Here is a 17098-nt window from a genome sequence, read left to right as displayed (position 1 = left end):
GTTTATGTGGTTTGAAGCAAGAAAGTCATTTAGGCAATTTCATACTTTTCCTTATAACTATATATTTAACACACTTATTATGGTAGTTTATGTTGGTTTTCAGAAATCATCGTATAACTAATTTATTAAACTATAAAAATCTCGGCCATTATCTACTTTATAACAGTAATGATGACAACCGGAGAGATTGTCACGCGTCCTTCGACCTTCGCTAGATCGTGACAAAATGTACAGACCGACATATATAAAATGCTCCACCTAAAGTTTATACTCTAATCTGCAGACTAGCACAGTTAAATACAAAATTTCATCATGTACAAAGGTAATAATATAAACATCTGCAGCCGGATATTGAATATAAAACTTTCAAACCCATGGCAGTTTAGTCATCTATGTAGAATACTGTCATTTGTGTGCTTCCTTAATATGCTGATATTTTATGAGTTGTTATTGTTCTGAAAACAAATTTAACAATTACAAGCGAAATACCAATACCCTTTAAATTCATAGGACATCAGAAATGAAACATTCAACTTTCTTCTTGTTAGCGATATCCAAATGGGTCTAACTTAATGATGATTGGAGAAACCAAAAATTGAAAAGAAATGGCATAATATCACAACCAGGCAAAAATGAGGAAATTAATATTAAAACATAAAGTTTTATTAATTGTTTATGTATATAATTGAGAACACCTTGATTAAAACTCGTCGCTATACTACATTACAGCATGAATATGATTGGTTCGTGCCATTGAAAGTAATCTGGGTTAAATATGTTGATATCCCGGAGGCGATAGATTTAAAAAGTTAAAAAAAATAATGTTAAAATTAATTTGACTGACTGTCATACAGACTGACATGACCAGCTATGTTTGAGTTATCTTATGGACGTTTGAGTTGTATTAGCCACAATTTCAGTAATTGCAATAGAAATCTATCTCAGGAGTACGAACCTAGAGGAAGAGTCAATTTTCTAAAATAATATCATCTAAAACTAGTTTTAAAGATAAGTTGTATGCTAGTGAATAGCGACTGACATGTACATGTGACAGTCGTCATTTTACCCACAAACGAGAGGAAATCAAAGAAGAGGCATATAAAAGGCAGTAGAATTAAACTGTTTTCGCCTTTTCTTTAATTTTCTGTAACGTCCAGAATGACGTTAACTAAGGTCTGTTAGACATTGGTGTCATCGGCAAAGACGACGTAGTTTTATCTTAATTTTCATCTTTTCTGGTTATAAGATAAAAGAAAGAAATATCACAATTCAGTCACCTGAGTAATAAACGGCATAGTGATCACTATTAAATAATAAGGATTATTTTATTGTCCAATCTTCATGTTTACCTGTAATGAAGCTTTCACCCGAAAGTTCTGTATTGGAAGGATTTAGTGTAATTCGAAAAAAATGTGCACGAAAACGTTTTGGAATTCACAATAATCGTAATCGTGATAAAATAAATGAAACTACATGTATATATTTTCTGCCATCGGTTTGGTAGGCTGTTTTAATTCAAATCTATACAGCAGTGTTACCATGGATACGAAGTCATTTACCATTTAAAATTCGTGTTTAATTAATATTGTAGTAAAAAGAACACGATAACATCATGAACGTGACCTCAGTCATCGTGGATATGGTTAAACAAAGAGATTAAAAAAGGCATATAAATCTTACACCTCTCTAATGCTTCTAGACACAATACCCATAGACTCATTATTCCGAGAAAATTAATTCCATGGACATGCATGAGAGATTTTTATAAAATTAACAGTAATTTATACTTTATCACGAGTTGACACATCGTCATTAACCCGGGATTCTGAAGGTCTAGTGTATAAATAATGTCCAAGCGTCTGGACCTCCTGGCTACAACATTTCTCAAAGAAACGTTAAGTAGGTCCAACATTGGCGCATACATGTACGAAAGATAAAGATTATCTCTCCCCACCTTTCGAAAGTTTAATTCCGATTAAATCATTTTGAAATAATTTTCTTATCGGTCTTTTTTTTAACAAAATCAGCTCTCAGGAGCACTCTAATGGTTTGGTTTTGATACATTTAGTAATGTAATGCTTGCTGGTGTTACATTAACGAATAACAAAGGAGAAACCAGCAGCTAAATTCAAAACACAATTTAATTATATATACAATATTATACAGAGATGGTTTACGATATCTAAAGTAATTGGTGATGGTACAAGACTAGTACGATGATTTAAAGTGTTACTTATCTGTATGCGAATGTCCTGGTATAATCCTTGATCCTTCCAGGTTTCAAATTAACAATAATCACAAATCCACAAGGAAATTGAATGTCCACCGATGATTTGTAAAGTTCCAGGCAATATGAATAAATCCACACAAAGTGTTGTAATAATCCACAGATAAAGTCACAATAGCTCTCCCAATAGAATCTTATATGGCGCTGTACAATTCTTGGTATGTCTTATTACAGGTCTCATTACAGTTCTGATTAGCCTTGGACAGCTGGAGTATATATAGCTAAACCCTAATTCAAGAATATTGGAGAACCTTCTACTCCTAGAAATATCTAACTAAAAGCAGTAAACAAATAAACACACATAACTTTCTGGAAATAGATCATTCTAGATCTCTACTTAAAATCAACATGTTTACAAACATATTTGTTTATACATGATTATATTCTAGAAAGTTCTATAACCTAAATCAATGATATGACCTTTATAGGATGTATTGATAAAAAAAGCTATAGGAGTTATCTCCCTTATCTCATAACTACATGTATTTAGTGTCATACATAACACACCCCTCCTTAAAGAAAAGAAAGTTTTCTTGAAAAGGAAACTTTCTTGACATATCAAGTAATATTTAAATCCTTGATAAAGCATCAGCTAGAATATTGTCTTTCCCTTTGATATGTTTGATGTCAAGATTGTACTCTTGCAAAGTCAAACTCCACCTGAGAATTCTTTGATTTTTGTTTTTCATTTTCCCAATGAATGTCAAAGGGTTGTGGTCGGTGAAGACCAACACAGGCACAACTGTAGTGCATAGATACACATCAAATTGGTTTAAGGCCAAAATCAATGCTAAACATTCTTTCTCAATGGTGGAATAATTTCTCTGGTGTTTGTCAAACTTTTTCGAGAAATAACAAATTGGATGGTCAATTTGTTCAGTACCTTCTTGCATCAAAACAGCACCAACACCTACATCGCTGGCGTCAACAAACAGTTTAAACTGTTTATTAAAATCTGGAGCAGTCAGAACTGGTGAGTTTGATAGTATGGCTTTCAATTTCTCAAAGGCAGACTTACATTCGTCTGACCAGACAAATTTGACATTTTTCTTTAACAAAGCAGTAAGTGGAGCTGCTATAACAGAGAAATTTTGACAAAATTTTCTGTAGTATCCAGCCATACCAAGAAACCTCATCAGCTCTCTCTTGCCTCCAGGAGCTGGAAAATCTATAATTGATTCTACTTTGGCCTGAACAGGTTTAACCTGCCCCTGTCCTACAATATGGCCTAAAAATTCAACAGTTGCATGACAAAATTCACATTTCAATAAGTTTACAGTCAATTTCATGGTAGTGAGTCTTTCGAAGAATTCACGAATCCCGCGTAGATGGTCTTCCCACGTGTCGTGGTAGTTGATGACGTCATCAATGTATCCATCACAGCCTTCCAGGTCTGATATCACGCTGTTAAGAAGACGTTGAAATGTTGCCGGGGCATTCTTCATACCAAACGGCATAACTTTGTACTGGTACAAACCTTGTGAGGTTACAAATGCCGACACTTCTTTAGCTCTTTCTGTTAATGGCACCTGCCAATATCCTTTCAACAGGTCAAACTTGCTTACGTACTTGGCTTTGCCAACTTTGTCAATACACGAGTCAATCCTTGGAATTGGATAAGAGTCTGTTTTACTGACAGAGTTTACTTTTCTGAAGTCAGTACAGAACCGGTATGTCTTATCTGGCTTTGGCACCAGAACACATGGAGAGCTCCATTCACTTTTGCTTGGTTCAATAATATCATTGTCCAACATGTATTGAATTTCTTTCTTTAAGTGTTCTTCTTTCAAAGGATTGACACGGTAAGGATGTTGCTTGACAGGTGGCGCATCGCCTACATCCACGTCGTGATAGATAGCATCTGTTTTGCCTGGTGTATCCGGAAACAAATGTTTATACTCAAGTATCAAATCTTTAAGTTCATTGCGTTCCTTTTCTGATAGATGACACAGTTTCTTGTCCAAGTTCGCGAGCACATCTGAGTTCCGTAACTTAACACCACAGTCTAAACCTACATCTTGTACACCACCATCTAAGTCTAATTTACAAATATCAGCTGTACTTTCACTTTGTGATGGTACAGAGGCCAAAGTAGCAATAGGTTGAGAGGTCTTGCTCTCTTCTCTATCTACATATTTCTTAAGCATATTAACATGACATAATTGAGTTTTCTTGCGCCTCCCTGGAGTTTGTACAATGTAGTTAACATCATCGACCTTTTTCTCAACAACATAAGGTCCAAAATATCTAGCTTGCAAAGGCTGACCCGGTATTGGTAATAGGGCCAAAATTTTGTCACCTGGATCAAAACTTCTTGCACGGGCATCTTTATCATACCATGTTTTCATTTTGGTTTGAGTAACGGCCAAATTTTCTTTTGCCAGTTCACATGCCCTTGTCAACCTTTGCTTAAAGTTAGACACATACTCTAAGAGATTCACTTTAGAATCTTCGTCCAAAATTTTGTCTTTCAAAATTTTCAAAGGACCACGTACAGTATGTCCAAACACAAGTTCAAAGGGACTGAAGCCAAGAGATTCTTGTACAGATTCTCTAACGCCAAACAACAACATGTGTATACCTTCGTCCCAATCTCTTTTGTTTTCAAAACAATAAGATTTCATCATATTCTTCAATGTCTGATGAAAACGTTCTAAAGCACCCTGAGACTCTGGATGATAAGCACTAGACTTATACTGCTTGATCTGGAGCTGGTACATGACTTGTTGAAAAATACCAGACATGAAATTCGAACCTTGGTCCGATTGGACAGCTTTTGGAAGACCAACCAATGTAAAGAATTTAACCAAAGCCTTGACTATGTTAGGGGCCTTAATATTCCTGAGTGGAATGGCTTCAGGGAAGCGTGTGGAAGCACACATAATAGTTAAAAGATACTCATTCCCAGACTTAGTTTTGGGTAGAGGACCTACACAGTCTATAATGACTCTACTAAATGGTTCCTCAAATGCTGGAATGGGGTGCAAAGGTGCAACAGGGATTTTCTGATTAGGTTTCCCTACCACCTGACAAGTATGACAAGACCTACAAAAATCAGCCACATCCCGTTTCAACTTGGGCCAAAAGAAGTGATCTAAGATCCTGTTATAAGTCTTGGTCACACCTAGATGCCCTGCCATAGGTACGTCATGAGACAAACTCAGAATATCTTGCCTATACCTCGGTGGGACAACTATTTGATTAACAACCTTCCAGTCTTCCTCGGGAGACACATCAGGGGGGCGCCACTTGCGCATCAACACACCTGACTGACGGAAGTAACAAACCGGGACTTTCTCAGCCTCTTCCTCACTCAAAGCCCGATTACACAATAAGGAGATTTCAGGATCTTTCTCCTGTTCTACTATAAGCTCCTCTCTAGACAAAGATGATTTACTCATCATGTCAGACAAAGAAGTACCCTTGTTAGGAACAACTCTATCACTATCAAAGTCTACATGATTGCTCAAAAGATCACACTTGCTCCCGACATCCTCTATATCATGAGCCAAGAAAGTGTTACCTAACCCTGGACTATAATGATCCTCAACTACTGCAACATCAGAAACCTTCTTACTCATTGAACGAGTTACAGCACAAGAAGGGAAAATACCAGGAAATTCCTGTTGAATAGTCTCAGCATCATCTGTTTTATCTGGAATACTGGACACTAAGGGATCTACCCTAACTTTCTCTCTAGCCATGTCATTGCCTAAAATGAGCGACACGCCCTCTATGGGAAGTTCCGGTCTAACACCAATGGTGACAGGCCCAGTAACCAAGTCTGACTTTAAATAAACACAATGGAGAGGCACATTAACAAAACCTAACTCTACACCTTGAAGCAAAACACTACTACCACATGAGGTCTCCTCAGACAAAGGCACTACGCCATCTAATATCAAAGAATGAGAAGCCCCAGTATCTCGCAAAATCTTCACAGGTTTCAAGTTGGTAATATCACTAGTAAGTGAAACAAAACCTTCAGAAATGAAGGGAGAGTACTTCTCCAAGACGCTATCAGACTCTGAGCTCTTAATCTCAACAGACACTTTAGAATCTTCCACAATATCACTAAGTTTCTGACTAGGCTTTGACATAGCTAACACAGAAGGAACTGACTGTTTACGCCTTTGCTCCTTACGCTGGAGAGAATAACATTCAGACATAACATGCCCTACTTTCTTGCAGTAATTACAAACAAGACCAGAAGGAGACCCCACACCTACCCTATCATCTGTTTTAGAAGCAGACTTAGTTTTATCACCTAATTTAGGTTTGTCGTTGGAAGGGCCACTAAAGGTTGGGTTCCTAGGCTGACCAAATTTACTAGTACCTGTGGTACTGTTTTTGTCTTGAGAACTGTTTTTAACAAATGAGCATTTGTGGGTGAGAGCGTAATCATCAGCCATTGTAGCTGCTTCACTAAGTGTTTCAACTTTTCTCTCATCTAAATGAGTTTTTATGTTTGTGTGGACACAACGTTTAAACTCCTCTATCAACAATAATTGCCTCAATTTACCGAAATCCTCATCAATTTCTTTAGAATCACACCACCTATTAAATAATTGTTCCTTTTCTCTGGCAAATTCTACATGAGTTTGTTCATCTCTCTTTCTCTCGAGTTTCGAAATTTCTGGCGGTAAGCCTCAGGAACTAACTCATAAGCTTTCAAAATAGCTTTCTTGACTACTTGGTAATTTGAAATGTCATCTACAGATAAAGAAGAATAAATGTCTCTAGCTTTACCTATCAAGACACTTTGAAGAAGCATTGTAAGCTTATCTTCAGGCCATTTCATACTATCAGCTATTTTCTCAAAATGTAGAAAATACTTGTCAACTTCTTTCTCTTGAAAAGGAGGAACTAACCTAATATTTCTACTGACATCAAAACCTCTGTTTCCTTGTAAACCCCTAAAAGTTAGATTACTTGAACTGTCTTGAGAAGCTAGCTCTAATTCTTTCATTCTAAGTTCTGTTTCAGCTTGAATTTTCTGCTTCTCTAGCTCTAACATCTGATCTCTCTCAATTTCTTTTCCTCTTAACTCTCTTTCTTTGTCTATTTCTTTTTCTCTTAACTCCTTTTCTATTTCTCTTTCTCTCATTTCTTTCTCTATTTGTTTCATTTTCATTTCATTCTCTATTTGTTTCATTTTCATTTCATGTTCAAGTTCCATTTGTCTAATTTGGATTTCTGAAGTGACTGTTTCCTCTATACTATCTAATGCACTAGAGTCAAATTTGCCATTGTCAACAAAATATCTTATAATTACATTCCTAATTTCAGCTTTCCTCAAATTAGTTTTGATAGTAAGGCCTAAATGTTTACCCAATAACAGTAAATCCTTCTTACTAACTTGCAAAAGAACTTCCAGGGATGGCGCTTTAACAAACTGTTCTACCTGCATAGTAGTCATATTTATCTAGCTGTTGGTTTCAAATGTAAACTCAAAGTTTGTACACAAATTTTGAAAATTTCTTAATTAATTTTTCAAAGTTAGATTTCACAAATTGAATATCGATCCCGGACGAGCCCCCAATTCTGTTACATTAACGAATAACAGAAAGGAGAAACCAGCAGCTAAATTCAAAACACAATTTAATTATATATACAATATTATACAGAGATGGTTTACGATATCTAAAGTAATTGGTGGTGGTACAAGACTAGTACGATGATTTAAAGTGTTACTTATCTGTATGCGAATGTCCTGGTATAATCCTTGATCCTTCCAGGTTTCAAATTAACAATAATCACAAATCCACAAGGAAATTGAATGTCCACCGATGATTTGTAAAGTTCCAGGCAATATGAATAAATCCACACAAAGTGTTGTAATAATCCACAGATAAAGTCACAATAGCTCTCCCAATAGAATCTTATATGGCGCTGTACAATTCTTGGTATGTCTTATTACAGGTCTCATTACAGTTCTGATTAGCCTTGGACAGCTGGAGTATATATAGCTAAACCCTAATTCAAGAATATTGGAGAACCTTCTACTCCTAGAAATATCTAACTAAAAGCAGTAAACAAATAAACACACATAACTTTCTGGAAATAGATCATTCTAGATCTCTACTTAAAATCAACATGTTTACAAACATATTTGTTTATACATGATTATATTCTAGAAAGTTCTATAACCTAAATCAATGATATGACCTTCATAGGATGTATTGATAAAAAAAGCTATAGGAGTTATCTCCCTTATCTCATAACTACATGTATTTAGTGTCATACATAACACACCCCTCCTTAAAGAAAAGAAAGTTTTCTTGAAAAGGAAACTTTCTTGACATATCAAGTAATATTTAAATCCTTGATAAAGCATCAGCTAGAATATTGTCTTTCCCTTTGATATGTTTGATGTCAAGATTGTACTCTTGCAAAGTCAAACTCCACCTGAGAATTCTTTGATTTTTGTTTTTCATTTTCCCAATGAATGTCAAAGGGTTGTGGTCGGTGAAGACCAACACAGGCACAACTGTAGTGCATAGATACACATCAAATTGGTTTAAGGCCAAAATCAATGCTAAACATTCTTTCTCAATGGTGGAATAATTTCTCTGGTGTTTGTCAAACTTTTTCGAGAAATAACAAATTGGATGGTCAATTTGTTCAGTACCTTCTTGCATCAAAACAGCACCAACACCTACATCGCTGGCGTCAACAAACAATTTAAACTGTTTATTAAAATCTGGAGCAGTCAGAACTGGTGAGTTTGATAATATGGCTTTCAATTTCTCAAAGGCAGACTTATATTCGTCTGACCAGACAAATTTGACATTTTTCTTTAACAAAGCAGTAAGTGGAGCTGCTATAACAGAGAAATTTTGACAAAATTTTCTGTAGTATCCAGCCATACCAAGAAACCTCATCAGCTCTCTCTTGCCTCCAGGAGCTGGAAAATCTATAATTGATTCTACTTTGGCCTGAACAGGTTTAACCTGCCCCTGTCCTACAATATGGCCTAAAAATTCAACAGTTGCATGACAAAATTCACATTTCAATAAGTTTACAGTCAATTTCATGGTAGTGAGTCTTTCGAAGAATTCACGAATCCCGCGTAGATGGTCTTCCCACGTGTCGTGGTAGTTGATGACGTCATCAATGTATCCATCACAGCCTTCCAGGTCTGATATCACGCTGTTAAGAAGACGTTGAAATGTTGCCGGGGCATTCTTCATACCAAACGGCATAACTTTGTACTGGTACAAACCTTGTGAGGTTACAAATGCCGACACTTCTTTAGCTCTTTCTGTTAATGGCACCTGCCAATATCCTTTCAACAGGTCAAACTTGCTTACGTACTTGGCTTTGCCACTTTGTCAATACACGAGTCAATCCTTGGAATTGGATAAGAGTCTGTTTTACTGACAGAGTTTACTTTTCTGAAGTCAGTACAGAACCGGTATGTCTTGTCTGGCTTTGGCACCAGAACACACATGGAGAGCTCCATTCACTTTTGCTTGGTTCAATAATATCATTGTCCAACATGTAATTGAATTTCTTTCTTTAAGTGTTCTTCTTTCAAAGGATTGACACGGTAAGGATGTCGCTTGACAGGTGGCGCATCGCCTACATCCACGTCGTGATAGATAGCATCTGTTTTGCCTGGTGTATCCGGAAACAAATGTTTATACTCAAGTATCAAATCTTTAAGTTCATTGCGTTCCTTTTCTGATAGATGACACAGTTTCTTGTCCAAGTTCGCGAGCACATCTGAGTTCCGTAACTTAACACCACAGTCTAAACCTACATCTTGTACACCACCATCTAAGTCTAATTTACAAATATCAGCTGTACTTTCACTTTGTGATGGTACAGAGGCCAAAGTAGCAATAGGTTGAGAGGTCTTGCTCTCTTCTCTATCTACATATTTCTTAAGCATATTAACATGACATAATTGAGTTTTCTTGCGCCTCCCTGGAGTTTGTACAATGTAGTTAACATCATCGACCTTTTTCTCAACAACATAAGGTCCAAAATATCTAGCTTGCAAAGGCTGACCCGGTATTGGTAATAGGGCCAAAATTTTGTCACCTGGATCAAAACTTCTTGCACGGGCATCTTTATCATACCATGTTTTCATTTTGGTTTGAGTAACGGCCAAATTTTCTTTTGCCAGTTCACATGCCCTTGTCAACCTTTGCTTAAAGTTAGACACATACTCTAAGAGATTCACTTTAGAATCTTCGTCCAAAATTTTGTCTTTCAAAATTTTCAAAGGACCACGTACAGTATGTCCAAACACAAGTTCAAAGGGACTGAAGCCAAGAGATTCTTGTACAGATTCTCTAACGCCAAACAACAACATGTGTATACCTTCGTCCCAATCTCTTTTGTTTTCAAAACAATAAGATTTCATCATATTCTTCAATGTCTGATGAAAACGTTTCTAAAGCACCCTGAGACTCTGGATGATAAGCACTAGAGACTTATACTGCTTGATCTGGAGCTGGTACATGACTTGTTGAAAAATACCAGACATGAAATTCGAACCTTGGTCCGATTGGACAGCTTTTGGAAGACCAACCAATGTAAAGAATTTAACCAAAGCCTTGACTATGTTAGGGGCCTTAATATTCCTGAGTGGAATGGCTTCAGGGAAGCGTGTGGAAGCACACATAATAGTTAAAAGATACTCATTCCCAGACTTAGTTTTGGGTTTGAGGACCTACACAGTCTATAATGACTCTACTAAATGGTTCCTCAAATGCTGGATTGGGGTGCAAAGGTGCAATCAGGGATTTTCTGATTAGGTTTCCCTACCAACCTGAAAAGTATGACAAGACCTACAAAAATTCAGCCACACCCCCCCCGTTTCAACTTGGGCCAAAAAAGAAGTGAATCTAAGATCCTGTTATAAGTCTTGGTCACACCTAGATGCCCTGCCATAGGTACGTCATGAGACAACTCAGAATATCTTGCCTATACCTCGGTGGGGGACCAACTATTTGATTAACAAACCTTCCAGTCTTCCTCGGGAGACACATCAGGGGGCGCCACTTGCGCATCAACACACCTGACTGACGGAAGTAACAATCCGGGACTTTCTCAGCCTCTTCCTCACTCAAAGCCCGATTTCACAATTAGGAGATTTCAGGATCTTTCTCCTGTTCTACTATAAGCTCCTCTCTAGACAAAGATGATTTACTCATCATGTCAGACAAAGAAGTACCCTTGTTAGGAACAACTCTATCACTATCAAAGTCTACATGATTGCTCAAAAGATCACACTTGCTCCCGACATCCTCTATATCATGAGCCAAGAAAGTGTCACCTAACCCTGGACTATAATGATCCTCAACTACTGCAACATCAGAAACCTTCTTACTCATTGAACGAGTTACAGCACAAGAAGGGAAAATACCAGGAAATTTTTCCTGTTGAATAGTCTCAGCATCATCTGTTTTATCTGGAATAAAATGGAATAACTGACACTAAGGGATCTACCCTAACTTTCTCTCTAGCCAAGTCATTGCCTAAAATGAGCGACACGCCCTCTATGGGAAGTTCCGGTCTAACACCAATGGTGACAGGCCCAGTAACCAAGTCTGACTTTAAATATTAACATCAATTGGAGAGGCACATTAACAAAACCTAACTCTACACCTTGAAGCAAAAACACTACTACCACATGAGGTCTCCTCAGACAGGCACTACGCCATCTAATATCAAAGAATGAGAAGCCCCAGTATCTCGCAAAATCTTCACAGGTTTCAAGTTGGTAATATCACTAGTAAGTGAAACAAAACCTTCAGAAATGAAGGGAGAGTACTTCTCCAAGACGCTATCAGACTCTGAAGCTCTTAATCTCAACAGACACTTTAGAATCTTCCACAATATCACTAAGTTTCTGACTAGGCTTTGACATAGCTAACACAGAAGGAAACTGACTGTTTACGCCTTTGCTCCTTACGCTGGAGAGAATAACATTCAGACATAACATGCCCTACTTTCTTGCAGTAATTACAAACAAGACCAAGAAGGAGACCCCACACCTACCCTATCATCTGTTTTAGAAGCAGACTTAGTTTTATCACCTAATTTAGGTTTTTTCGTTGAAGGGCCACTAAAGGTTGGGTTCCTAGGCTGACCAAATTTTACTAGTACCTGTGGTACTGTTTTTGTCTTGAGAACTGTTTTTAACAAATGAGCTTTTGTGGGTGAGAGCGTAATCATCAGCCATTGTAGCTGCTTAAAATAAGTGTTTCAACTTTTCTCTCATCTAAATGAGTTTTTATGTTTGAGTGGACACAACGTCTCGTCATCTGCGCGAAGAAATTAATTTAAAGTATGAAAATTCTAAAACGTTCCTCCCGGTTCACTATGTCCGTGGTTACATTTCCACGCAGCCTCGCTTTCAATGCTTTCAACTTTTCTTTACTTTAATGGTCAGAACTGGGACACTAAGCAGAACTTGGCCGTCGTATTAATATGTGAGAACTTTTGGAAGGCCAATGAACGCATTTAGACTGGTTTTCTTTGCCCGACTATATAACGGTATTTAATTATAGGGATCCCATGAAGCTGTATTAGGTATAGAGATAAAGAAGAAGTAAACAACAATGCCTAAGTGGCTATCTATAAGCTACTACTACCGGTTTGTAGACCAGAGAGACATCACCTCGATTAGTCAGGGGCACGCATTGCTACCAAATCAGTACAGACACACATGATAAAGCCACCAAATGATCAAAGAAATGATGACACAATGGTCATCTTTTAGTGTTTCAATTGGCAGTTGGGACCCAAAAATGGTAAGAAAATGGTCCTATATGCTTAAATGACGCCTAGCTTTATTGAAGTGCCGGTTTGCAGAGTAATTTAACGTCCTGTTAACAAATGAGGTCATTTTAGAACAGTCTCCTCTGGATACCTTCATGCATTGGGAACCTGTGTTGGAGAAAACCCTTGTCTCTTTTATAGTGCTACCTGACTGAAGTACAATAACCAATGACAGCAACGTATTAACTGACAGTTAGACGTCCTTACAGTTTTATTTCTGCAGTAAAGTATGCTATTGGTTATATTTTGTTTCTCTTGAAATGCCTATCACTTAAGTAGGACATAACGTTTAGGAGTAAATATCACAATAGTGACAGTAGCCTCTGGAGTATCGAGAATGAGCTAGTCAGGTACATGAAGTAACTATCAAAGATACGATATAAATTTCAACACATACGTTTGATAATCACAATCGCTGGATTGCTTTCCACAACTAAAAGACAAATTCTCCGAAAATATGTGTTATGTCATTTTTCTTCATCTTTCGACTATTACTTTCCCTCTTATTCATTAGATGTCACCGTCTAAAACCTGACCATTGAGCGTAGGTTAGTTTTCATTTGTTCTCACTAATACATGAATGAACATTAACATATAAAGTCTTACATTTGTCATTGATATTCCACAGAACCCACTCTATGAATACTTTGATCCCAGCCCGCAAACCTGCCACAAGCTTTTGATTTGTCACCTCTGTCCGCGAACACTAGTGTGTTACTTGAGTCTACAATACATCAAATATGGCGACTATGAATATATCATGGCTAATTGTATAACCTCTTCATTAGAAAAACATGGATATCCTTTATTGGTTGTACTTAGCTTCCTTACAGAACTTCATTCAAATTTACAATTTGATGTTTTCGTGTACGCCACAGAGGATGTACATGGAATGATTAAAGAGTTCATCATTGTTTGATATGAATTTCATATATTTAATAATAAAATAAACACTGTATGTATATATGTTTATGAAGTTTGAAATCAAATTAAATGTCCTTTTCTTCATGTTTAAGAATAATTCGGTATCGTATGAAAATGTCACTGCTAAGTAAATGAAAACATCTTCAATGTAAATATCCAGGCATCGGCTGTAAAGAAACCATAAACCTGTTCGAATCAATCAGAATTATGCGCGTGATAGTTGCCATATAATTAATTATTTGTCGCCTTATTTGAAATACAAATAATCATAGATAGACACGGCCATATATGCCAGCTGTCAAAACCTCAATTGATGGCTGCATGACGTCATTAGATGCAAAGGTCATGATCGCCATGTCTAAGACAAAAATACAAGTAGGTAATTGTTTGTTTATGACCAAATCCTTGTTAATCACGCTGTCACTGTTTATTTACATTTCCGTATTTTTTATGAACGAGCTGTTTTTGGCACATATTTGTTACTATGAGACCACAATGACGTTGCACACACCACGTGACATCCATTGTCACGCCCCGGAAGTGAGTAGACAAGACGAGGTAACGTAATTGACACATCCAGTGACTGTCGATGGTCTATAGACGACAGCCATGTCAGATAAGTCATATCAAAGGTTATTACAAGATAGAGTCGCTTTGGATTTATTTATGAGGAAAATTGAGAGCAGAATTTAATACATTTAAATTCTTCCCAAGAACCAAATTTATTCAGTGACGGAAATATTCTATATGGTATATATATTTTATGCATTTCATGAATCATGATTTTCGATATATAAGTAGATTGATAGTTGTAGGAACATATGTATGTATCGGAATACAGTGTATATGACTCATGTATCGTATATATAGATTAATGTTCATACAATATCATGTACTAAAGCAATATGATTAGCCCTGCGTTTGGAAATCACGAATTTCACTTGGTACGTCATCCCATGATCGTTAAAGATGACGTAATTCGTTTGAAATTATTTCTGAAAATTCAATATTTCCCTAACATATCAATTGACCCCTTTGACTTTAATTTTAATAGGAGGAAACACTATTTGGCTACGTATATTTTGTAAAAAAATGATGGTGAAAGCTTCACATAGAGAGCTTGATGACTGGTTTGTTCAGTAGTAGTGCGAACTCGTTGCCACGATTTATGTATGCTAAAATATAATTTAAAACAACAAAAAATACACATAAAAACAATAATTTCGTAATATAAAAAGCATACACTACATAAAATAACTTGTATCTTAAACACTACATATTAATACTACACATAAAATATCTTCATTGATACCACCAGGTGATTATTGGACGTTAGCGGAAAATTATCAAATAACAAACCATCAAAATATTCTAGCATTAAATAACACAAACCATCTCGTAGAACAACAATTGCTTTTGTATGAGACATACACTATTGTCTATGGGAATATTATCGTTCGTTATGAACCGATAACACTCTCAATGCTGTGAGGTTTTCATGGTTGCGAAAGTAGCTCTATCACCAATGCAAAATAGTTGCAACCATATAATAATAGCATTACTATAATTTACTATCAAATAGACAATAAAAATCAAAATCATGCTAGCCTAAGTGGGGTTGACCCCAAACCGTCAGAGAGACCTACATGATATACAATGTCATGAAGGTGATGATAATGTATTGTTGTTGAAATGGATATGTCAAGTGTTTCATAACTTGGATGCAAACGAATGCTTTGTGCTGATTCCTTAACTGACTACCTTCACTGGAATAAAACATATTCAAATCTACAACTTAGAATATCATATAAATGATATGAATAAAAGGATATCTTTAATCAGCAGACGAGGTTTATCTTAAAATGTAGCAGAGAGTCAATACAATACCTTCTACACGTTCAATTGATAAGAACGAAGTGACCCTGATGACTTTATATCACGATCTCCGAACATTATGAATCAATTGACTATATATTCTTAATTTCTTCTACGTTTTTATTTGTTAGTTGCCTTTCGCATTTTACGAGAGCTACAAATCTTCATTGATTGGGAAACAAGAATTGTTTTTTACATTTTTATTTAAGCATTGATGTCATTATTTTTAAGTTCATCGGGGTATGAAAGAAATTTTGTTTGCAAACTGTGTAAATCTGCGTGGTGGATTCTAATAACAGTTTGCAAAAAAAAATCTATTTCATATGACAAAATGGTGACAATGATACTTACAATTAACTTCTAAGACTACTTGATAAAATAGAATACGTTTAAACGTACGACTTCATTGATTTTCCAAGAAATTATTTTCCCAATGTAGTACGCAACGTAGACGTCTCTTCGGTGACGTCATTACAAGGTCGTGGTTTCGCGTCATTCTCGGATTTTTTGAAGAAAAAGAATCGGCAAATAAGAAAGTCGGATTCAGTATGAAAGAAACAAAGCGAACTCAATTATATGATAATGCTATACATTCTAACGAAAACATACGATAAGCTATCCCAAATTGTAACATGTCTTATAGATAAGTAAGGCAGTTTGCTAACCTTAAGGACATTCCTTAACTTCAAATTTCCCATAAAACTATAACAGAAGTTAAGGTCTTATGAGGAATATAAGTTAAGGTATATTTGTAAAACTGGAACCAGACAGATTAAACTACTGTGGAATCATTATATGTGTAGTATGGCTTACTTTTCGTGGTTTTAAACCTAACGCATTGAAAAAAAACGTCCCCACGAAGTTTGATCTCTTTAGAGGGACATGAATATACAGTACGAAGTTATGTTTACAGTATTAGGACAGTTATAAGAGGAAGACATATTTTCTAACCAATCATAATGATCGATTCGAAATGGAAGGCAATCTTGATATAACTGCTGTTTTATCCAAAGCCGTGCATAAAGCTTAAATTGCAATGTGAACATGCGGACTTTAAAAAAAAACATTCTTCACGTGTCTGCCCACGAATTTAAATCCAAACGAAATAGTAAAACATTGTCTACCATGAAAATTGACCCCAAAGGAAATAAATGATTTCACGCTATATATGTATATATCGTCAATCCGACTTTGTATTTTTACTTTGTATTCGTT

At 36.2% G+C, this 17098-nt stretch overlaps 1 protein-coding gene across 2 annotated transcripts in view; it reads right to left on the bottom strand.

The window, feature by feature from the left end:
- LOC138307314 (lymphotoxin-alpha-like) overlaps positions 1-17098 on the bottom strand; it is a 55401-nt gene that overhangs the window by 33686 nt on the left and 4617 nt on the right. The window contains exon 1 of one of the 2 annotated variants that reach the window (XM_069247987.1): positions 496-530. The exons of the other annotated variant lie outside the window; for it this stretch is intronic. Coding sequence (XP_069104088.1) covers positions 496-515 — 20 coding nt within the window. The 5' untranslated portion in view covers positions 516-530. Of the gene's footprint in view, positions 1-495; positions 531-17098 lie in introns of those variants that run through there. 2 annotated transcript variants of the gene reach the window in all.

The sequence above is a fragment of the Argopecten irradians genome, chromosome 14 (assembly GCF_041381155.1).
Source record: "Argopecten irradians isolate NY chromosome 14, Ai_NY, whole genome shotgun sequence".
Taxonomy (NCBI): Eukaryota; Metazoa; Mollusca; class Bivalvia; order Pectinida; family Pectinidae; genus Argopecten; species Argopecten irradians.
Note: the sequence above shows the minus strand (reverse complement) of the source record. Positions and strands in the feature narration are given on the sequence as shown.